Source organism: Rhipicephalus microplus, chromosome 10 (genome assembly GCF_043290135.1).
Source record: "Rhipicephalus microplus isolate Deutch F79 chromosome 10, USDA_Rmic, whole genome shotgun sequence".
Classification (NCBI taxonomy): Eukaryota; Metazoa; Arthropoda; class Arachnida; order Ixodida; family Ixodidae; genus Rhipicephalus; species Rhipicephalus microplus.
Genome location: NC_134709.1, coordinates 86,323,011 through 86,348,455, shown reverse-complemented (window position 1 = coordinate 86,348,455; position 25,445 = coordinate 86,323,011). Strand labels below are relative to the sequence as shown.

The 25,445-nt window shown below is 46.9% G+C and overlaps 1 protein-coding gene and 1 long non-coding RNA gene across 2 annotated transcripts in view; one reads left to right on the top strand and one right to left on the bottom strand.

The window, feature by feature from the left end:
* The window catches only part of LOC119180585 (uncharacterized), a 125,547-nt gene that overhangs the window by 34,306 nt on the left and 65,796 nt on the right, over positions 1-25,445 (bottom strand). The window contains exons 2-6 of the mRNA XM_037431693.2: positions 7,367-7,547; positions 6,471-6,547; positions 6,232-6,330; positions 5,552-5,791; positions 4,572-4,684 (exon numbers count right to left, since the gene is read on the bottom strand). Coding sequence (XP_037287590.2) covers positions 4,572-4,684; positions 5,552-5,791; positions 6,232-6,330; positions 6,471-6,547; positions 7,367-7,547 — 710 coding nt within the window. The remainder of the gene's footprint in view (positions 1-4,571; positions 4,685-5,551; positions 5,792-6,231; positions 6,331-6,470; positions 6,548-7,366; positions 7,548-25,445) is intronic.
* The window catches only part of LOC142774783 (uncharacterized), an 86,275-nt gene that overhangs the window by 22,452 nt on the left and 38,378 nt on the right, over positions 1-25,445 (top strand). The gene's annotated exons all lie outside the window — the stretch shown is intronic.

The window sequence follows — 25,445 nt, the reverse complement described above, 5'->3', positions numbered from 1 at the left end:
TAACTAATCTCTAAGAGACACGTGAACAATTTCAGGTTTAACCTGACCGTTCCCGGGACTAGCCAGGTGACGTCGAGTTAACTCGCGCCTATTGAGGACCAAATAAAGTTGTTTGACTCACTCACTCACTCACTCACTCACTCACTCACTCACTCACGTGAAAGCTTTTTGGAGATCTTTTATGCTTTCTTAGGGGATTCGGGGGCTTGCGTCCCTGCCAAAGTGTCAACGTGTCTCATTAAGGCTATCAAAACAACAAATTCAAATGAGCTTTCTTTGGAGTGCTAAGTCAGACCGGAGTGGCATAACGAGCAGCTATGATTGTACATGCGCGGATAATTAAAGCAGAATGCGTGCGTGTTGTACGAGGAACGCGGTGACGAAAAACAAAAAGAAAAGACTAAAAGAAGTGCGGAAAGCTGCGAAATCGCTCGAAAAAAAAATAGTCAGGAAGTCATTTGAAGGAAATTCGCGTGTGCTGGAAATCAACATCCACTTAGTTAAGCACGGCGGTGCACGGCGAGGCGCGCTTATAGTTCGTATGTTCCCGAGCACAGTCGTAATCACGGGGAATGGTTATAGTTAACCGTGCGGGAAGCCTGTCTTTTACCCTCTGGGCTTATTGTCTCCTTTTCTGGATATCTTTAAAAGCAGGAAGGAAATTTGCATAATAGCCTTCTTTGGTGCAAAGCAGGACGACGAACCATTGCGTGCAGCCTGTAATTTTGCCGGTCCTCGAGGCGCGTAATTCGGGGTTTTTCCCGAAAATGTCTCGGCTAGGTTTTGGACAATACACTACATGCCCTAAAATGAATAGTTCGTACACTCATACTTATATATGAATAGTACGTATACTTATAAGTGCCAGGGTTGCCATTGCCTGGAATTAAAAAGGCGCCAGAACTGCATGATGCCGAATGAAGCCAAAGTAGCCACGCCATTTATTATCATCGCCCAATTTGTGGCCAAGTCTATCAGGAGTGGTGTCGAACAGAGTCTTCACATTGATAAATCAGTAAAACCCAATTAAATACGTAAAACCAGTAATTTAAAAGTAGCCAGTAAATAGCGATTGCGCCAAATGGGAATTTTCGTCGCCAAACGGGTCGAAAAGCAGCCAATATGGCGTGAAGTAGCCACCACCGGCAGCCGTGCTAAGCGTAGCAAATCGAATAGATTGCTGTGCTACGGGGTTCACTGACCGTTGCAGCGAAGAACGTAAGGTCTCGCTCTAATATGCTCTTGGACGCGGGTTCGATATCCAACCGGGGCAGCCGAATTTCAATGGCGACAAAATGAAAGAAAATCCGGGGGTTAACGCCTACTTGGTTTTAGTTTCGCTTTTCAAGAACCACAGGCGGTTCAAGTCAACGCGGAGCCAGCACCTGCGGCGTACCTTGTAGACCTATTCTCTGTTTGTAATCAGTGGCAGGCGCCGTCGACATACTGAGGCGATTGTAGCGACGTCGTGGCGCGTAGGCTCGCCAGCGTCCTCTGTGATCACGTGACGAATGGCACGGCAGCTGCAAGGCTGCCTCCGAGCACAGCACGTGGGGGAGGAGCCTCGCGTGCGTGGTAGGCTGCTTACAAACATGGAATAGGTCTGTACAATATTGGCGAGGTTTTCGGCATGGCGAACCCCGGCAATAATTATCATCATATCTGCTCACCTAATACTCGAAGCTTATAATTCTGTGTATGCGTAAACGTACTGTACCACTTAGTATGTCACGCAAAAAAAATGAGTTGTAGCTTTTTGATTGCTGGCGTAAACAGTGTCACCCTTTAAAAGAAAACTAATCGAGTCATAATCCAACCTAAATGATTCCCGCTGTGCTGCTATGAGAGTTACAACTAAAACTGGCTGCGGAAATATTACTATGTTAAATTATTGGCGGCGTTCTGAGGCACGGGAGCTTTGTTCGTATCTTAAGTTGTTCCTTTGGTTTCGAAGTTTGGACATACCATCATACAACGAAAACGAAAAATGATATACATCAGTGTCTGCACACATTTAAAGGAATGCTAAAGTAATACGTTGCAAGTATAAAATAGATACGTTATTCTTTGGCAAGTATGTCGTCGTTAATCTGGGCATGAAAATATTATTAAAAGGATAACGTCAGACTTTCAAGTTCGAATTTCGTGCCGAAACTTCAGTACTCGAATATCGCTCAGACGTCGCGAATCGTATTTTTGCTTGTTTGTCATCGTATTCTGGCCATACTGACTAATTTAAATTTCCCTAAGCTTGCTATGTCAAGCTTTGGTTCTTAAGAGGAAAAGAAAGAATCAAACAAACTTGCACGGCAGGTATAGACGAAACGATGAGGCTGGAGCACAGAGCAAGGTTGCCGCGGTTGAACCAAGCAGACTGTTAAAAATTTATGACGTCATGGCGTACTATAGTGCGAGAAGCTCAGTGAAGCACTGCTACTTGCATTTTAGTTCTCATCTTTTTTTTTTTTTTTGTACTGTCACGTCTTGTCGCCTAGCAAGGGCCTTCGCGCGTCACGAGAAGCGTTTATGGCATTGTTGAAGGGGTAATTTGCGAATACCATAACGATCTCTCTCTCTCTCTCACTCTCACTCGGTCGTCCCTTTAAAAAACACGACTCGTGTTTACACTGGGAATCGCCAAGCGGGGGTTTCGCGTAGAGGCATTCCAGGGCCCCAAGGCGGAACCGCGAGACGTGGCCCTGGTGGGTGGCCGATGGAAAAGAAGCGGCGTTGGAACTCGATTATACGCGGCAGGGACGGCCGAGGAAGAGACTTTCTCCCTTCCAAGGTTTCGCTCTATTCCATTCCTAGGCTCGGTATACTCGTTACGTGTCCCCTGCCGCGCGCGTCGCATCTCGCCGACTCTCCGGGAACCGCCGGCGAGCGTAAGTTTTAAAAGATAAAAAATATAACAAAACAGAGATACAGAACGCGCACGATTTTTCTCAGTATTTATGTACAAAGACGTCCGTTAATGGCCGTTTCGTTCCGCCAGAAGGGAGGAGATGGCGCCACACAAACAAACCGCGGAAATGGTTTCAAACGCACGCGTGTAACTGTGGAATGTAAGACCCTTTGTTTTTGTTTTTTGTTTTCGGGTTGGTATTGAGATCGGACGGAAAAGTAAAATTCAGCAGCGTACGTATGTGTGGCCGGCGCGGGTCACACAATGCGGAAAAAGGCGGCCCTCTCGGAGGTCAGGCTCGGCGTTTGTCGACCTTCGAAGCGCGAAGGCGAGATAATAGAAAGAAAGAAAGAAAGAAAGAAAGAAGGAAAGAAAAGAAAGAAAGACTTCTTTAGCAATGCGTGAAGCCGTGATTACTTTTTGTTTCTTTCTTTTAGCATAATCACCACTCCAATGGTGGTATTACGCCCCTCGCTGTATAGAAGTTTCAAGTTCACGCCTTTATTACGTTCACTACAGTTGATCGTGCGTTTCTTTTTATATAGACAAGCGTTTTTTTTTTTTATAAACGCTCCTCTTTTCCACGTTTATTGGAACAACGCGAGGTCGTCACGGACGATTAGTAGCAGGCCGCGTTGAACACTCGCTCGCGATCGCTCTGATCGACGCGCGTATAGCTTTTCTATTGTGCCTGCGTTGAGGGCCAACTCGTTGCGATCATCACACTTGCGTGGTGGCTTTTCTTATTATCTAATTTCTTGCACGGCACTTTCCCCTTGCACACTAAAGAGCAGGCTAATGGTTATTTACCGGATCCCTGAAGGTTCTTGTACGCTAACTTTTTGTTTTCTTTCTTTTTTTTCTTTTGCCATGAGCTCACAAAATAGAACACCCAATCGAAACGAGTAGCGGGCAGCCTTCACGGCTCGCAGAACGCGTTAAGTTTTGTGAACGCACGTCAATCATATCGTGCTCGTTTTCGGTGCACTTTTAGATTGGTTAATTTCCTCGCGTCGGGCAGTAAATAGTCGATTAAGAACTGTCCACCATAACGTTTCAAGTTCTGAACGTTCTTTCCAGAAGTACGAAAAAAAAAAAAACTCGCGCCAAAACTGTGCGTAATAAAAGAACACAGAAAGCAATTAATCCTCGCATTACGCATTAGAGCTATATCAGGGACGCCAAGATACTGTACCCATGAACGCACATAGAGCTTCCGATGGCGATTCTAGTTCCAAAGTCCTTGCTTCATTACATTTCGAAGACGTACTTGTGATCCATTCACTAACGTTGTATTCTACAAAATGACTTCATCGATTTACGAACCAAATAAGAAAATGTTTTTCTCAGTGAGCTCGTTGTTTTATTAGACTCAGACATATGCACTAAGCATACAATTAGGTCATAAAAACACAGGGGACGTTACTTGTTTCACTTACTTGCTTAACTGTAGTGCGGTAATTATATGACGTAGATTGAAATGAATTGTGAACAAAATATGATACTGTCTTTCTGCGTGTGTGTCCACAGACTAGACTCTCACCCAGATTTCTTATCTATATGATCTCCTTTCACGTGTAGGGTAACAAACCGAAGTCCAGTTAGCCTTTCTGCCTTCCTCCTCCTCTCTCTATCCTGTAAGGATTCCTTAAGTAGGCGTACTCACCCCGCACCGGTATCGCGGCCTGGACTCCGGGTCCTTCCTGAGGTCCATGAGGGCCAGGTAGCGGTCTCCGCCGCGGCCGCTCTCCCAGTCGCCCAAGCACAAGAAGCTCACGTCTGCGTCAAGACACGAGCGCCGTTTAAATGTCGGGTTAAATCAGGTATTCGAATGGCAGGTTCACTGAGTATCCGAATGTAGAGGGCTGAACGGCGTCAGTCCACAGTTAAACGAAACTCAGTGTCGAAGTTTCGTGCTGAATGCGTTTCTAAATTGGGGCTCTAGTGAACATGCACTTTGAATCACGAATGAGATCGCTTCTAAAGAACTGTATGCTCGCCACACAAATGTCATCGTCTGGTATTCGGAGCGCGAATGGCGCATGTCCCGAGTAGTGTATCCTAAATTGAATAGATTGGTCTCTAAAGTATCTCTAAGATCTATTTCCAAAGACGGGAATGACGCAATCGACCGCGAACATTTATAGGTAATGTAATGTGTGTCTCTCAAAAACGAGACTCGTTCTAGTCTTGCAAGAAACATGGCCCTCGATTAAGCAACGTCATGCATCGCCAAAGTGTGCAGCAGGCTTTGCCCTTCATGTGTAACACAAAATTTATGCCGTACTGCTTAGGGCTGTATGCAGAATTTGTTTTTTTAGGAGGGGGGAGGGGGGGCCGAGCAAGTAAATGGTCATTTTGCGCTATATAAGCATGACGAGGTGCTTGCTTGGTCTAGTTGGAACTCTATTGAACTCTTTAATAGCTCAATGTTGACTTTAAATGAACTGTTAACCATATAGAAGTGCTAACAATTCTATTAATCATGGCGGGGAAAAATTGGAGGGAATCGGCACCGGCTTTGGGAGCTACGTACACCCTGGCTACGCCCCTGATATTGCTAAACTTTTCCACATTTGTGGAGCGAACTCCCAACCGCACCCCCCACCTACCAACCCAGCCCTTTCCCTTCGTGTGTGTGCTTACCAAAGTCGGGGAACGAGCACTGCCGAAATCGCACGGTGAGCCCATCTCCTCGGGGACAGTTGCTCAGTTCGGAGGAGAAGGGCTCGGCGCAGCGGAACTCTTCGCCGTTCGCGCTGTACTGGAAGCGGTAGCGGCCGTTGATGGGACAGAACATCTGGTGCAGGGAAGAACCCTGCAGCGAGGGCGACGGCGGCTCGCCCAGCAGTCCGTTGGCCTTCAGCTGTTCCTCTTGGTGCTTCCCTGCGTGTTTGAAGATTAGTGCATCCTTTCATTATGCGGACGACGAATTTTGACACGTTCTGTGACCATACAGGATTGTTAGCATGCTGAGCCAAAAGACCCGGATTCTGTTCACCGTATCGGTGGTCGTGCTTTGATGGAGTCATATTGACAGAGGTCCATCTACTGCACCGCAGGTGGTACAAATTATCCATAGCCCTCCGTTAGCGGCGGCGTCTTTCATAGCATTGAGTTACATCGACATGTTAAAAGCCCTATAGATCAACCAAACAACAAAAAAATATTCGAGGGTCCCGGACGCAATTAGTACGATCAAAAACAGTTTAAACAACTACTGTACGTGAAACAGAAATTTAAAAAACGTTGACCAAGAAAGTAACCGTTATCATTCAGTCAGTCAATCGATCAATCAATCGATCAATCAATCAATTAAGACTCACTGTATAGTATGATCTCCGTGAACCGCCTCTCCGACACTGCCCTGTCGTCGGGACATGTCGCCCTGGCTGCCTCCTCGTTTGTGTAGCACCGGGCGAGACCTGGACATAAAAAAAAAAAAATTCCGGATGACACGGCGTGAGTGCGCAATTAAGCGCTGGACGTCCACACACTATGGACCCTCTTTGTGCACGCTTGCAACTGATTGAAATACCGAACAGCCTATGCTTCGATGACTCACCTTCAGCGTGAATCTGAATCACGTTCGGCGTCTTGAGCGTCAGGTGGAAGCAACGCATGCAGTCCTCAGCGCCCGTGCTGCAAGAAGCGTTACATACGCCAAGGAAATCATGAGCAATGGTCGCGTGCTGCCGGGCACTGCACTGACGCATATCATCGTTCCTATTTGACCGAGCTAAGAAAACACTGAGGAAAGAAGAGAGAGTACCCTATCATAAAAGCCCTACAGATCCTATGGTTTGGTTAACCTTGGAGCTCCCGTAGAAAGCAAACTGTCGCCGAGCTGATATTACTGGCCTGGTTTATTACTATAATAATCTGGTGCATGTATACTGAGCATGACAATACGCGACTTCAGTTGTGCGTGCGAGAATTCGAAATCGTGAATGATATCACTATTACAACTTGCTGAAATGACTACAAGAATGTTTATAATCATGACTCATTTTACCAATAAATATTATTAATAATATTAAGGTCACTGTGGTACTAATGTTCGTTCTGCCGACGCAGTGGCAGCTGCGTGGGAGCGCTTCACGTTTCTAACAGGTGCCGCACGTTGGCGCTGCTCACGCTGAAGCTTTAGGGCTCCACCCTATAGTAGAAGATAATGGCGCTGAACTTTTCAAAGGCATTGGAGTTTAGGGACAGTGAAGGCAAAATGGACTTTAAACGGATAGAAATAACCAGGAGGAGGCTAACTGATTGGTGGCTACAATCGAGGCGCGAGTGAAATTCAATCCTTAAACACACGGTGGTAGTACTTAACTTTATAGCTAGGTGGCGTGGCCCGATCTAAAGGGCACAGCCGGATACATCCATCCATTCATCCATTTAGAGGAGCGGGCATCCGAATGCCACCCGTCCCTCCCCCTTTCCTGATGAATCCCCACACACCTGTCCTTGAGGATGACGTGGTGTCCCCGTCGCCGATGGCAGCGCCCCCACGGTGGTATGGCGTCCACTTCGACGGTGATCTCTGAGTAGGAGACCACCGAACCGCCGTACGCCTGCGTCGCCTGCGTCTGCATCAGGAATGTGCCGTGGAGTTCGACGGGGAAGTAGCACACTGCCGAGCCTGCAATAGAAAAAAAGAACAGAGGGCTTAGAGAAAGTGTGGGAGCAAGCCACTGCGGGTATTTCTGGTCACTTCTCCATTAGCCAAGAAATTTAAGCCGTATATGGTCAGCCCAAGCCAAGAAACAGATCAAGTTCCAAAAGTAATGCAAATTAAATTACGTGTATACAGCAAAAAAATGCATAACAAGTAATGAGGCTTCAACACTAAACAGGCTTCAATATTATGTTTATTTAAGAAGTTTATGTAAGGTAAATGAAGCTGAACGCGGCCTTGAGGTATTCGAATTTGCTAGCATTCGCTATTGTCAGCACGTGCATTGCAACACTTAAAAAAAACCGTAAACTATAGAAGCGCGCACACTGAATAGGCTGAATGGCTTACAAAAGCACGCAGGTGTGCGCCGCTGCATGCAACGTGAATAACCGTATGCTCGAAGCACGCCAAACAGCGTGCACGCGAACCAGCTGGTTCAGACCCCATGCGTATATACACCTTCCACTATCATCTGCTCATCGTCTGCTTGTTGTCTGCAGGTGTGTGAGCTTTTCTGTGTCGCGGGCTCTGAAGCTCGGCGAATTCGTCACGAGGTGCCAAAAGAGTTCGGCGCAAGAAGCTCGCACGTAACGCGAGCCACCTTTTGTTGGTTGCGTCGCACGTGACCCAGCAGTGCACAATGAAGCCGCCACTCAAACAGAGAAAGGCTTAGCACCGTTCCAGACGCCTCGTCACCTTATATACAGCCAAGGGTGTTGGATTTGGCTGATCGCACGGCTGTATGTAAGAACTAGGTTTATGTTTATAGTAAAAATAGCGCGAGGTACACGGGTGAGCAAGCAGACAACACCAGTCGTGCTTCTTTTGCTCTACTTTCAGTGCGTAATACCTTTTTTCAAGGAGCCAACAACAACCTAACGCATATGCATGCACAATATAACCGTTTTCTTTGTGTGCGTACAAAGACAAGACAAGTATGCATACAAGGCAGGACAGTTCGTGCGTCGTTGTCCCCTCACCACACACGTCCCGCCTCGTGACAGAATTTCGTCGCGTTCGAATGTGGACGTACACGCCACGCCATGACGTCCTCCTGCTGTGCGACGTCGCCACGCCCTCTTTTGATGTTTCGCGGAATTTATTTGTTCGAGGTGTAGTCGGGAGCACACGGACATGGGTTCAAGAAACCACACTTACACTGACGTTTTTATTTTTATGCATTTCTGTGCCCTCTATCCTTGAAGGCGTGCTTTTTCACTTAATAATGAACCATGCTTGTGTTTCCATCGCACCTTCTCAAGAGTTCTCTGGTCCCGCGAAAACAATTCACTATCGTCCCCTGCATTGTTTGTGTTTTCCATCTTGAAAACTCCGCTCTTGCTGCTTTCTTATGCAGCAATGCTGAGTGAAGCAGATAGCGTGCATAATGTTCCTAAACACAATGTACTCCGGACTCGCAATGTTAAAGTTTTCCCCTGATAGACGATGAGGGAGGCTGAGAAAGAATGCTGAGGAGCAGCTAAGTGACTATCCCGTCCCACGCAGAGAAAATAAACATGTTTTACGCATGAGTTTTATAGCCAACATATTGGGCCGTTAAGTTTTGTGTTTTGACGAACGCCAGAATCAATACAGCTAAGTTTACTTATCGTGGATTTCTATTCTGGTATGGTTTTTTTTGCAGACTGTCGTATATTGCTTTTAGTCTGCACTAATCGTAAGTTTTCATGTTTTCGTTTGTGAACTGTTCTTTTTTTGCTCTTGCCCACCTGCCTATCTATGCATGGATTACTTTGGGCTACGGACTAGTCAAGGGGCCTCTCGGCAGTTTTCTTTTTTTTTTTTCGCTGTTCTTCATCTGTAAAATTGTACATGGTGGAAATAAAATTTGATTTGATTTTGCCCCTCTAACAACTAGAATGAACAGTGTTACGGTAGACGCATAAGCATGAAAACGGTTGAATTGGTGCATGCGATGTTTCGTGGCCTTATGAATTCACATCGCACAAAAACTGCAAAACGCCGGCTTAACAGCGCACGATGGCGGTGCCACTTGTCGGCGGAAACTTCAACATTTTTTAAGCTTTAATTTCATATCTTCATTACTTTCTCTCTTTTTCTGAAAAATCGTCTCTTAAAAGGGTGCAGAAGTAGTTATGTAGCGTGTGGAGAAAACGAAAACCTCGCGGCCGCGTAAGGCTCCCTCTAAACACCCCTCCCCCGTTCCTCCTCCCCTGCTCTATCTACTGCCTGCGTCGCGTGTGTCTTGCGCAGCCCCGCGTTCAACTTGACTGCTTTCATCTTCTAGCGAACGCACTCTCGGGCAAAACTCAAGCGAAACCCAGCCTGGTTCCCATGCGAGCGCGGCTTCGCTAGCGCAGAGCGGGGGCGGCCCTTCTTCCTACGCGAAATTAGCGCGACGGCCCCGAATTGCTCGACTGCGCACGCGTCCAAGTATACACCGTATGCTGCCCATGCACGAAGCACGATGCCGGGCGCCTAACCTAGGCGGCGCAACGGAGCTCACGCACGCGGCTTGCGCAGCAGGGCGAGCTTTGCGTGCGTAAAGGAAAGCGTCTCGCAACGCCTTCCTTCCTCCGCTGCCTTGCCGCCCCCTAGCGTCAAGGTAAGTCCGCCGTGCGCGCGTTCTAGCCACCCCACCCCCCTTCCGGGACATAATGACTGCATTAAGTAGGAGACAAAGGAAATTAGCCGCCGCCGGAGTTTCATTTCGAAGCCGGCTCCGATGGGTGGCGTGGGTGTAGCATTCTTGCTTAAACGGGGAGGGTGGGGACGAGAATGTAAAGTAATCTCAGGAGCTGAAAATACAAAATTGTGAAGCCGTAACGCTATCGTATAGTGAAGACAATTCAACAATACAGTGTTGCTATCGGTCGTACTATGCTGAATATCCCGGATTTCGCCGGCAGTAGGGTACGGGCGAGGAAGTCGTGAAATCCAGGAACACGACAGATGTTGCGTAGACGAAGAAGAACGTGAATGTGTAGTATCAGTGTTTGGGGTCGCGAGTTCAGGAGAGAGAGAAAGCAAGGAGAAAGGAAAATACTCGGGTCGCACCATTCGAGCCAAGTTGATCGCCTTTGACGCCGCGTAGTTTTCGCTCGCAACGTTTGTCAACCACTTTCACCCGCATTACCTTTGCTTGTGCAATCAAGCTTTTCTTTAATCCCGTCTGCGATAGGTTGTAACACGTTGTCAGTGCACTCATCTTCTTCAGTGAAGATGCACTAGCGAAGCCACATCACCACCCTTTAAAACCCTAAACATTTCCAAGTCTAGTCTATGGTTTCACTGTAAGCAGACTACGGTACACCAAAGGAATCGCCACCGCATGCTGTATAACCTAAACACGCGGCCAATGAAGACGTCTCGCGCGCTTCTGAGGGCTTGCCGTCTTCATCAGTCCAGCGACGCGACGAAAATGACCACCGGCTGTCCAATTCGAGCAGGCGCAGCTCCATAACGCTCACGGGCTCGCGTCAACGACTCGAGTAATTGAGGTACTCTTTCGTGCACCGGACAATCTCGTCACGCATGTCACCCGCGTCTCTTTTTCGGAGTGTATACGTCCTCATAGAGGACATGAAGAGATTCGTGCGTGGTACTGTAGGGGAGAAACTGGCGCTAGTGTGCGTTTCAGTCATGTTTATTTTCGAGGAACAATGCAACGCGATTAAGCGTCATGATTTTCATGTTAGGGTCTGTCGCTTGTGTTCGCCATTCAATCATGCCATGCTATACCAGTTTTGCAACATGCCATGTGAACGAAACTACCACAAGCGCTGCAGGACCATGAAATGTAAATCATGACATCAGTGACATACATGTCATGATTTTTGTGTTATGACTAGTCAGTTATGCCTACCATACAGTCATGTTATTCCATACCAAGTTTGATATCGATACCATTATCGAAACGGCCAGGAGAGCTAAAAGTCGCAGACGCATAGAGAGATTAGATGGATGGATGGATGGATGGATGGATGGATGGATGGATGGATGGATGGATGGATGGATGGATGGATGGATGGATGGATGGATGGATGGATGGATGGATGGATGGATGGATGGATGGATGGATGGATGGATGGATGGATGGATGGATGGATGGATGGATGGATGGATGGATGGATGGATGGATGGATGGATGGATGGATGGATGGATGGATGGATGGATGGATGGATGGATGGATGGATGGATGGATGGATGGATGGATGGATGGATGGATGGATGGATGGATGGATGGATGGATGGATGGATGGATGGATGGATGGATGGATGGATGGATGGATGGATGGATGGATGGATGGATGGATGGATGGATGGATGGATGGATGGATGGATGGATGGATGGATGGATGGATGGATGGATGGATGGATGGATGGATGGATGGATGGATGGATGGATGGATGGATGGATGGATGGATGGATGGATGGATGGATGGATGGATGGATGGATGGATGGATGGATGGATGGATGGATGGATGGATGGATGGATGGATGGATGGATGGATGGATGGATGGATGGATGGATGGATGGATGGATGGATGGATGGATGGATGGATGGATGGATGGATGGATGGATGGATGGATGGATGGATGGATGGATGGATGGATGGATGGATGGATGGATGGATGGATGGATGGATGGATGGATGGATGGATGGATGGATGGATGGATGGATGGATGGATGGATGGATGGATGGATGGATGGATGGATGGATGGATGGATGGATGGATGGATGGATGGATGGATGGATGGATGGATGGATGGATGGATGGATGGATGGATGGATGGATGGATGGATGGATGGATGGATGGATGGATGGATGGATGGATGGATGGATGGATGGATGGATGGATGGATGGATGGATGGATGGATGGATGGATGGATGGATGGATGGATGGATGGATGGATGGATGGATGGATGGATGGATGGATGGATGGATGGATGGATGGATGGATGGATGGATGGATGGATGGATGGATGGATGGATGGATGGATGGATGGATGGATGGATGGATGGATGGATGGATGGATGGATGGATGGATGGATGGATGGATGGATGGATGGATGGATGGATGGATGGATGGATGGATGGATGGATGGATGGATGGATGGATGGATGGATGGATGGATGGATGGATGGATGGATGGATGGATGGATGGATGGATGGATGGATGGATGGATGGATGGATGGATGGATGGATGGATGGATGGATGGATGGATGGATGGATGGATGGATGGATGGATGGATGGATGGATGGATGGATGGATGGATGGATGGATGGATGGATGGATGGATGGATGGATGGATGGATGGATGGATGGATGGATGGATGGATGGATGGATGGATGGATGGATGGATGGATGGATGGATGGATGGATGGATGGATGGATGGATGGATACGCTAAGGAATTCCAAGCATTTAAAATAGCAGACTACATAACGCCCTACGCCCAGTTAAAGACAGACCATTGCTGTAATAGCCAATATTGTAGTAAGATCTATTGGGAGCGCTTCCCTTTTTGCTCGAAACAGCTCCAATTATAGTGTTGAACGCGATCCATTCCCCCCCCCCCCCCACCAACTCCTCCCTGATGTCGTCCTTTCTTATAACTGCTTGTCACTTTTCGTTTGACTGAGATCAAACGTCCAGAAGCTATTATTCAGGGTCATTTAGTGGCTAATATGCAATGAGTTCCACCACGCGGAATGCTGCAGCGTTATCGAGTAGGGCGCGCACGTCGTGGCGCCCTTGTATGGAACTCGCGACTTCTCGATCAACGGCAGCCGGTGAGAGCATCTGCTTCACCATGCTATACGCTTAGCAGCCAAGTAGAGAACCTCTTTTACACAACGTCTCTCTTCTTTGGCGCTTAAAGGAAACGGCAGAATTTTGTTTGTTCATTTACTTCCTCCGTCCAGTTTTGAAATGAGGAAGCAACCCACAGTACACATTGTCCCGTCGTGGCGCATGCGCGGAGTGCTGACTCTATACAGCCACGAGACTACATAGTGGTGCTGTTTGCTTCGCTCGCCGAGAAACCGCGATTTTCCGTACAGTGCGCTACTCTTTCCTCTCGACGTCGCCGGTGCATGCACACAAAGCCAAACTGGCAGCACTCTCGCTGACCGCTCTCTCCGTATTTGGTCGCCGGTGAAACCGACAGATCTTTATCAGCGAAACACTTCATTTCATTCTGGGTCGAGTCGTTCGAGATAGTAGCTCTTTTTCTCCCAGCGACGTGCCTTCCGAATACCGTCGCCGCAGCCACGCTACTGAATCCATTCAGCCGCTATCTCCATAACTGCCAGAGGCCGGCCAAAACATGTGAATTCGAATCTAAGCGCGCGTGCGTGCACAAGCGCATACAGAAACGCGCACACGCACACAAAGAAACCTGCATAGCACTCGCACACACGCAGGTACTGCGCGAGCAGACGACAGACAGAAGTGCAAGCAGGCGATGGACAGACAGGAGCAGACGAGAGAAAAGTGTGGAGCGTCCCTTCGGGAACTCCGTTCGAGGCGCGGTTTTGGGCTGCGTGGCTGGCCAAGAAAAGACCACAGGGTTCGCATCCCTTTGTGTGTACGACTGTGCCCTCCTTTCGGGTCTCAGCGGCAGCGCTACGCGTCGCGGGAGCCTCAGTTCAGAGGCCGCTATCTTTGGAGCTGCAGGCTTTTGTGCAGACTTCGGCGTAGCGTTTGACCGCTACTGTACTTCTCTTCTTCTGCTACCGCAGCGTTTGTGCCCGACAGAGAATAGAGGAACGGGATGGCTTGGCCAAAAGAGGGAGAGGGTTGACCGCTCGTTACGGCACTTTGTTGCGTACACCGTACGCTGGGTTTGCCGCTTGCATTCACTCACAATGTGAAGCGGTGCTGCTGCTGCCAGCGGGCCTCTGTGTGTCTATAGTACGTGCGCGCGCTGAAACGTACTCGAGTATACAGGACACCCACTTTGTTTCAGGTATGCCACCCCCCCCCCTCCCCCCTCACACACAGAAAGGGAGAATACCGACGCTGGTGTGTTTGTCTCTCGAGAATGCGGTGAACGTCCCCGAGGTCACTAGGCTGGCGCGTTCAGCGAGAGACTTCAGCGAGTGAGAGAACCGGAACCCGTAGTTATTGCAGTTATAATTAGCGAGGAGTAACTGGCCTTTTTGAAAGAGAAGAGTGCGCGTGCGCACACTTCCAGACGATCACGCAGGGCTCGTCGAATTTTCCCTCTCGATCGAACGCGGAAATCCGTACACCTGTGAAGCCCTGCTGTAAGGCATCCATTAAACATAAAAATAAAAAAGAACACTGCAACAGAAATAACGTTTATGTTAGTGGTCGTAGAAGTGCTGGTAAAAGCGTATCTTTGCATTCCTGGCCGAAGCTATATGGTCGTTATTGTTCAGTTTACATATATAAGGACAAACATAATTGAAAAGGCAATGTTTATCACGTCTTCTACTATAACCAGCTTTTATTTGGTCATTATTGAAGCGTACACACGAACACTTTGTCTGCCAGTGGCCTCGAATTCACCTGACCATGTTTTTTACAAATAGGTTGCTATGAAGACATCTCGTCCATTCAAAGTTACGTTACGTGGATAGCTGACAATTACTAAAAGAAGTCGTTTCTCCATTTATCACGCATAAATTTGATGTTTATAACAGTTTAGTTTAGCTATAGTAAAGTCATCACTAACAACAATGCGTGTTCTCTAATCAATGGTTCTTAAAACACATTTAACAAAAACGATGGGTCTCAAAATAGGGATTTCAGATTTGGCCGGGTTCACCGAATGACCTTCAAAACCTCAAAAGGACAGACTCGACAGCACATCGAGTATTTGAGACAAGCCCGATTCGGTTCAAACAAGAATGGCTGACTGCACTGACGTGCATCGCAGAAGCGTTAAAAAATAAATGCATCGTAGAAATCGTTTCTCGTCCATCGCTAACGACCTAAGAAAAATGGTCCGTCAAGTCATTTCTGAGCCACAAGTGCCTCATTCGCCATCCGATCTCTTTCACAGATCTCCGCATTATTGCACGCTAGCCGACACCGTATCCCGCCATTCAAGCACGTACCCATGCACACACGTGCAACGCGCGAAAAAAAATTTAAAAAAAAACGTCAGCGGTTCTCGAAACGACCTGTTTCTACCAGTAACCTCTCAGGCAGGTTGTTACCGTAGCTAGGGAAATTTCTGCATACGCGCTTGCTTTAGTTTGAGTTCGTTATATTTTCTTTCCGTTGAAGGAGAAAAACGTTTCTGTACTTTTTCTGAATAACACAAACGTATCTAGATCTGCGATCCAAGAATCGCACGACCGATGGAGGGCTCACTCCCCGTCGTATCTCTTCCTCCTTCTCTCTCTCTTGCCCTCAACACTCACGCACTCTCTCGCTCTCTGAAGCACACGCACACATATGAAGGTGTACGCACACTTGGAACACCGGCCTCGACAGCAAGGTTCACGGCAACCGTACTGCATTTCTTAATTTTGTATCTGCAACCGAGTCTTCACCGTACGCGTTAACTTCGGCCCCTCCACTCTTCGACGTACGTTCGTACCCAGAGAGCACGTTCAAACAAGCAAAACGCGACTTGGGCAGCCGTCACAAGACCTGTCTCCCCTCCGCTGGTGCATAATATGCCGGTGTTGGTAAGCGGAGAAGTTTTCTTGTGAATGAAAACGGAAGGACGGGATCGGTACACTCCTCCCGTTCGCAATGGACGCATGAATGAACGCCGCTGGGAGTACGGAGACGGCAGCTGGTCTCCGTACCATCGGCCCACGTTCATTCAGTTTGGTGCCGCCGAGTAAACGCACGCACAGACCGGGCAGCTGGGCTGGTGGATGGCACCCATGCGCGTTTTTCGCCGAACGGCGGGCGTCTATAGACAGGCAGGTTCGGATATCGGAGAGGAAGAGAGAGCGAAGGCGCGGTTTCTTTCTTTCTTTCTTTCTTTCTTTCTTTCTTTCTATCTTTCTTTCTTTCTTTCTTTCTTTCTTTCTTTCTTTCTTTCTTTATTTCTTTCTTTTTTTCTTTCTTTAGCCGCGCAAGTTTTGCTGCGAAAGTTGGGAAAAGCGGAAAAAGGACCTTGCGACTCCGATCTATTCATAGAATTACTTCGTGAACCTTTTTTTTTTTCCGATCTCACCCCCCCCCCCTTCTTGTGGCTCCACTTTTTCTAATATTTACACTTCGTTTCCTCCATATCTACCTTGTTAAATAAAAAAAAGGGGCGGTGGGGGTGCAAGGGTTTTCTTGCCTATTTCAAGCCCCCACCTCTGGCAGGTTGGTGCGAAAATCCTGGAAAAAGCGAAAAAGCTATCCACGACGCATGAAGGAAAATTGTATGGCAGTGTACAGCCAGTGTGCGGGGAGTAATATGGGTGTATTTTCCCACTGAAGAAAATGGGAGGTGCTCCCAAGGAGGGCAGGTACATCCGGGACTCGCTTCTCCTTGTCGACCCGAGAAGGGAACGGACCGAATCCCGGATTCCCACGGGAAAAACAACAACAATGAAGCGAGGGCGCGGAATTCCTATCTCGCGGAAAACCGGCCGAAGCGGGAGCGAAAATAAAATTCGTCTTTTTACAACAGAAATCGCTAAACGTGCACGTATTGTTTTTGTTGTACACTGTGGCTAATGCTAACGAAAGAAATGCTTTGTGAAGCGTGTTATCGCAAGTTAGTCCAATATCACTCGCTCCGAATTTCGAAGACAAGTATTTTGTATCATTACATTTTCCCCACAGATGCGGCGGGACAAACGTTATCCCGCTCGGCGGCTCACCCTATTGGAACGATCCGTATGCGATGTCCAATGATTCCGTATGTTTCCGTAAGAATCTTACGGAAATATATGGAAAATATATAAGAAACATATGCAATCATACGGAAACATACGGAATCATTGGACATCGCATACGGATCGACCCGAAGGTCGCGGGTTCGATTCCGGCTCCGGCTTCCGCGTTTCCATGGAGGCTAAATGCAGAGGGACCCGTGCACTTAGATTTATTCTTACGTCGAAGAACGCCACGAGGATCGAAGTTTCCGGAGCAGTCCACAGCGGTCTACCTCGTAATCATATCGCGGTTTAGAACGTAACCACGCAACCGCCCTCCCCCTCCTGCACAACACGTATTCACAAATTGTCTTGTGGTAGAAAATTATGCGAGACAATTTTTTCATTCAATCATGGCGGTGCGACATCCGTTAGTGAAGCCGGCTGGCCAATCGGAAAACGCATTCACGGAATAGAGGGGTTGTGAATTCGGTCCCAGATTATTATTATTATTATTATTATTATTATTATTATTATTATTATTATTATTATTATTATTATTATTATTATTATTATTATTATTATTATTATTATTATTATTATTATTATTATTATTATTATTATTATTTAGACAGCACCATGAAGAGATCTGTTCCAAAAGCACTTTGACATGGGCAAGTTGGTATACATAATTAGATAGGCTTCAGGTCTCCTATGGTCTTCGTCTAAATAACGCTGAAGCCTATCCAACCATGAAGAGCACACGCGAAAGTCTACGTTCTGTACGAGACACTCATTAAAATCTTTATAACGATATCTCACTCTGTTGCATTGTTGTAATCGTTATCATCGTGCGTTGTCGCTCTTAGTCGACGTAACGTTATCCAGAAAACGCGACAGATGAACACACGGATGGATGTGCTCAGTATCGATACTGCAATGTAATTGTCAACGCTGTGGGAGAGTTCACAAAGGTGTTCGCACAGCACATCATCGGACGCTTGCTAATCGTCTACTGATTGTAGCGCTTCTAAATACACCTGTCTCGTTTTGAACGAAAACAGATTGTTCAAGGAACACTTCACGGCAGTACAAACCAATTTAAAGTTGGTTTGTGTATACGGTCTCTTTAAGGGGAGAAGGTTTGCAGTATGATTGTTCCATTCAAAGGACGTATACAAGGGAAAATAATGATTATTAAAGAAGAAAGTGATGTAAAGCGTGGGTTTCCCGGCGTACAGTATGCACTGTTGAAGTCTCGCACTTGTTTGTTGTGCCCAGCACCCCCTTTCCCTCAACCACCTGAACGTCGTTGGGATAAAGAAACCAGCTACTCCCATAACAGCGGCCTTTAAACTGGGACGCCATTTCCTGTCTTTTGGGGCGAGAAAAAGGCCTCCCCGCCTAAACCCTCGGGTAGGGTAGAGATTCAGCACCCGTGGTCCAGCGCGAGAACGGACTCCTTTTTTTATTTTTTCCCCCGAGGTTTTCGGTGTGGCTGAGGCTATAGACCGGAAGTTTCGGCGGGGGAAAAGAAAAGTGAAAATTCCTGGACGCCGCACCGCTCGCTCCCACGGCCAACCGGGTGCATGCGAGGGGGTGAGGAGGAGAGAAGGGATCCGATGTCTCTCGGAGGCCCTGAACTTTGCCACCCGACCTGATGACCCTTCTGCTCTCCTCTAGTACACGGTTCAAGTAGGAGTGATTACAGAATACTACAAAGATGAATGGAAGAATGAATAATTGATTGATTGATTGATTGCACATTGTTTATTTATTTATTTCGCTGGAATAAACCGAATTTTCATGTGCGAGCCAATGACTAAAGGCTGATGAGGTTTTGGCCTCATGACAACTAATTCAGTCTACATCAGCGCCACAGTACACACCTTTACACCTCGGTAACATACACACATACACAGAGGTGACACATTTGGCACACACATTTCATTAGTATGAAATACTTGGTTCTTTTTACACGCTATCATTTTTCGCTGCCATATATACGAATAAATGAAAGCCAAGAGGAGCAACACTCGTCTTCACATCGTGCACATTCATCTGTACATGTAAGTGCCGTATGGTTATATACTCAACTGTATCTTTTGAACACTCTGTCGAACACCAGATAAATTCATAGTACACGCAAATTTGTAGCTATAGTAACGTGCTGAAAATACGCTCAGGTGTATCCGCCATCCAGTATTGGTGTTTCACCGTTATTTATTCTGTTGGTTCTAATATTATTATGACCGCTCTAATGGCTCTCGAGGTGCCAGCTGAGAAGGGCCGTCGCGCGTTTTGGATACACCCGCGGTCCTCCCATGCACACCCCGTTTTTTGTTTTGTCGGTATTACTGTTGTTATTGTGTTTACTAGCCCTGTTTGTTAGCAAGATGTGTGGTGTAACGCCCAGTAAAAAAAAAAAGTTGAAGAAAACAACAGGAACGGGGCTCAAGATTCGCCTTGTTTCTCAGGGCCGTACCTAGGAATATTTTTTGAGGTGGGTATTTATGTGTAAAACGGTCAACTTTGGCAAACAATGGTCGATATGAAGGCATGTAAATACTTTAGCGTCACCGGAAAAGTTAAAGCAATAAAAGATTTCGGGCCTATCAGAACCTCATTTCCGGCCTAACTATGGCCCCGTTCTTTATTAACTTCTGCGTACGTGGCGATAACCCACGCCTTGCAATGAAATACCAACCAGCTTGAATTGATGCCCTTGTTCATTCAACACTATTACATTTCGTGCGATTGTTATCTGCAGAGTTGTAACTGTCGAAAGAGAGGCTAAGTGAAATTATGGACATACATACATACATACATACATACATACATACATACATACATACATACATACATACATACATACATACATACATACATACACACACACACACACACACACACACACATACACACACACACACATACATACATACATACATACATACATACATACATACATACATACATACATACATACATACATACATACATGCATGCATGCGTACATACATACATACATACATACATACATACATACATACATACATACATACTCGTACACATGTACGCAAAGTCCTACAGACGCACACACAGATGGAGTAAGTGCCGTGCGTGGGAAACCCTGCCGCCTTCGAGGCGACCCCCTCTTTCACACTTTTGCCGGCTCTGTACCGAACGCTGCTCACGACAAGGAAATCCCCCCCGCCCCTTCCATCTTTTCATCGTGCCAAACACCAGCGGCGATGGGGCAACGGATACACCATGCAGCGCGCGCCGCCTTCGAAAACTCCCAGCTTTTTCCTTCCGAAACGACGCCGGCAGAACAAGTCGCTTCGATCTCCTCAGCTGTGCTCGCACAACGGTTTGTTCGTTGTATCTTTCCGTTTTCCCAATTTCCGGAGGGGTGCGGTGCGGGCCCTTTAAATGGGAAACGCGGCTTATACCACCGCAGGCACTCTTCTTCGGTTCTCTTCCACCTGTCAGGGGCCATTCATGTTTTCCTGCACCTTCGCACGGAGCGTTGCCTTCGCCACGAAGAAGAGCTGGGTTTCCTACAGTCGTACACCGTGAGACGCAGGGCAGGTTATAGGACCGCGCGTATAACATCTTGTGGCGCGTATTAGCGACTCATACACGCGGCGATATTGGAAGCGCTATCGGCGTTCGCTTCCAAGTCAGATCGCGAATCGGAACCAGAGAAACTAGAGCTATAGTTAGTGGGTTGGTAAAGAACTTGAGCGTGAAAAAAAAAAAATGGCACCACAGACGAGAAAACGCAACAATCAACTCGATTCCTCTTTTGAGATGCGCACTGGCATGGTGAGTTAGCTCTCCCATAGTAGAGTAGATCGTATGGTCTAAATCGTCGAACGTTTGTTCTAAACACACATTACGGTTGATTACGAAGTACCTGAAATCGTTAAGCACTTTTCTTTAACGCACCATTGTTCTCTCATAGTTAGTACGAAGCACTGTAAATCGTTACACTTTTTCTAAACACACAGAGCTTTATTTATTTATTTATTTATTTATTTATTTATTTATTTATTTATTGGCGTACGTACTCAAGCCGATGACTCTCACCGCCCACTTGTCTTATGGGAATTGCACGAGGGACCTCGCGAATTTCTTTTATGCTATAAGTACACTGTCGGTAAGGCAAATCGTTCTTTGTAAGTCGATCGCCCAAAACTATCAGTATCTGAAACGGTCACGTGCCACAGAAATTGGGTGAGTCCCACGACTGACCACTTGTCGACAAAAGATGAAGAAGGCCGTGGTCAGCCCAACAAATGGCTGCAAAGAAACGGCGGCGAGTCGCACACCCCGGGTGCGTATGGCGGTAGGAAACTACGGAAGACGGGAAAGGCAGCGGTGACATCGAGAAGATCTCAAAAAGATAGAAAACCTATACGCTAATGACTTGCCCGTGACGTGTCTGTAACTGGCTGTATTTGATTGAACCCGAACCTTACTGCGCTTAGAATAAACGTATAGAAACAACCTGGCATCACGTAGCTAAAACTTATAACTACGACCTTGAAGCAAATTGCAAAAACACTGCGTCAGCTAGCCAAGGTCTAGAGACCACCAATAGAAGCAGCCGGATATAGAATCAATCAAAATCGCACAGTTGCGTTGTTTCAAGATTTGCACCGTTTAGTGGAGGCTTCACCTATTTTAGGGGCGAAGCTCCTCATGAATAGGGCTTTTCCGTTGGCGGCGTTGGCGTAAGCCGTAGCCGTGACGACGATGACGATGGTGCAGACGATGACGATGCAGGTGACGACAGTGACGATCACGGACACCGACTGGCTTGCGCAGTATAGTCTCGATATGCTCTACGACGCATTTCGCGTGACTGGAAACAATCAACAACAACCAGGAGAACGTGCGCGGACCTCGCGTTTGCCAACTTCAGGTTAGACACCACAAAGCAGCAACAATGAAGGCAAAACAAAGTTCACGACTCGACACAACATACCGTTTTATGACTAATAAACCTTGTATATGAATGCACACCGCTTTGTCACTCGTTTACACGCGTGAGTCGTCAATGTCACGGCTGATTTAAGGTAACACCGGAGAATCCGACTGCTTCGCCCACTTATCCACTTCGTGGATATGCCGTGATTTTTTTCCCCTGTGATGCCTCACCACTTGGCGCAAAATAAGCACGTTTTAATTTCAATATGAAAATTGGCCCCTAAAGCTTCGCCTTAACGCGAAAGCGATGTCCCGTTTGCGTACTTCAAACACTTACTTTAACCTTTTCGAACTTGCTAGGCATCCACCACATGGCCTTAAGGGAACAGGTGCAGTAGCGTGTGTGCCTTTTGTAGTGGGTTACCGGCTTTAAATTATGTGCACGAAGTCATTTTGATAATCGCGTATTCTGACGCCCGTTGGCAATAGACGCTTGACGATGCATTATTACATTCAATATTTCATGTTGCAACAATGTGAAAGGACGCGTGTTATTGTAAAGCATGAAAGCTACTTTTACTGCATCGCCAAGCAGAGGAAGTTATTTTCAATGCAAAATTCAAATGCAGAAATGTGGCCGTGTGGTAGGATATACACTTGCCACCCAAACGACCCGCGTTCGATTCTCACTGGGACCCAAACGACCTTGGTTTGGTCCCCACTGTGACCCCGGAATTTTTTTATAATTATTTAATTTACATCGTTCTTGATTTTTTAGTCACGCATAAGACGATGATTTTTCGCTCACAACCAACGACACCGACACACTTCCTCAACGTCCACGCGACTAACGATCATGCATGACCACGTAAAAGGCTAATGCGTTTATGACGCAAGTTATTTTCCAAACAATTGTTGCCGATGAATGGAGTATAACTTAATTATCGGTTTCAACGCCTGTATTCCTCCAAAAGAATGATCGGATCGAAGCGGGTTATACTCCAGAAGGAGCTGTTACACTGGAAATTAATTGTATACCCATTGCTTCACACACTTGCGTTCAGCTGCACTCTAGCTTAGCCTGTAAGAGAGCGGAGTAATTCCGTTGGTCAGTTGCCACAATGACCAGGGAAACGAGAAAGCCCGAAAGCGCATGCACATGTTCATGTACACAGCACGTATTCGTATGCGTTGGAGCTCGCCATTCACTGGCATCATCGCGTTCACCGACTGTACAGACTGAAACATGAACGGAAACATAAAATTGTATACCTTTCGCAGTGATTCCTAAGCCACTATAGTCATTCTGCTCCTGTTTTCGCGCACGCTTTTGTGAGCAAGAGGAAACAGCGAGCGCTTCATGGAGAAACGACGTTTTTTTTTTATTTTTTTGAATGACACGGAGGCTTGATTACGGGCGCTATACGGGACGCGAAGCTTTCGCTGCGATATTTCCATTGTCGTGTAAAGAGCGAGGCGCGCGGTAAGCCGGTGCTACAGTTGCGCACTCAGCCGAATCCAGGAAACCTGTCTGTGGCGACACCTAACAACATCGGTGCACAAAAAAAAGGGCAGAAAAATCACCAAAGAAAGGCCGTCGCGAATAGGACTGAGAAAAAACAAACAAAACAAAACAATCACATAAGGAAAGGAAAGCCTAAGCAGAGCATGTGGGGTTAAAAAAAAAGAAAAATAAAGCAAAATGCAACAATCAAGAGAATGAGAGATGTATACTGACATTATTTGCAGTTTTGTACTTTTTTTCTTAAGCCTTGCGTGGTGACCTTGCTACGTGCACCGCCACATGAGCCGGCGAATACGGGACATTCAAACTACTGAAAAGCCAGGGACCCGGAGGAAGTCGGGACAAGCCCAGACACGAACGCAGTCTCCGAGTTTCTGACCCTGCTCCACAGGACGAAACTGGCAACGAAACACAAAAGTTTAAGAACTGAAAGGTGCGGTTCGGCCTCCCCCCAGAGGGCAGGTCCGTCTATGGGTGCGGAGAGCGCAAGTCCTGTGCGTGTACGTGGAACAGACGGCTTGAATGAACGCGTCGTCTGCTACGCGAAAAAGAAATAAAAGCAGAAGGGGTGCCGCTAGTAGCAGACGACGAAAGGGGAGTTTAAAAAGTAGGCATAATGACACACATACGGGACCGGAAGTATACGCAGAAAGGAGAAATGAAAATAAAGAAGACTTCCGGCTGAAACAACCCGTGACTGTTGTTTATGTAGAGAGAACACTATTGAGTTCACATTGATTGAAGCAACGTAGCCGTTATAACGTCAAATGGCCTCCAATAGCCGACTTACTGAAAATACAGCCAACGTATTGCAGTAGTACCAGACACTTTCTGTCAGTAAGCTAAGTTGAACCAAAGTTACCAGTCGATTAACAATACTTCGGTAACGTAGGTCATCATTAGGCCAATATTAGTCTGCATTACCTCAATTTAGCAATAGTTGGTACACATTAATCATCATTCTGGTGAAACAATTCAACATTGGCGAGTGTTCACCGGGGGTGCTATTCTGAACACATTCAAACTGCACCGTTTGTGAAATTCGGGAATAGCGGCATTTATGGCCATTAGGGGGGGGGGGAGGGCATGGCAACCCACTGGGCTACACACTGTCGATAAGAATCGGCAAAATTGCTCAATTTTATGGTGACTAGAATGACGTTGTAATGCTGATCTTAAGATAACAAAAATGGCAGACCCCCGTTCACAAGAGAGGGATGAAAGTACACAATTATATGTTGATTTACATCAAAAACTAATACAAAGCAAGCATGACAAAGCTATAAAGAGTGTGAAACAGAGCCATGTAGTGCTGAATAAATGGTGGAACAGTGGTGGGATGTGAACAGGACGCAAAGTAACAAAAGAAAAACAGTAAAGAAGTGAAAACAAATATGACCAAATCGGCGACAAAACACACACGAAACATGAAAATGAACGTCGCGGTGTCGGGCACTAAATAACAGTACAGCCTGCCTCGCGCGGAAGGATCAAAACAGAAAGGGAGGGAGGTGAAAGAGCAAACGGGAGCGAGCAAATCCGCGTTTCCGGTTCCGCCGGGGAGCAACGTACGGACCGGAAGTGCCTTCGGAGAGAGGC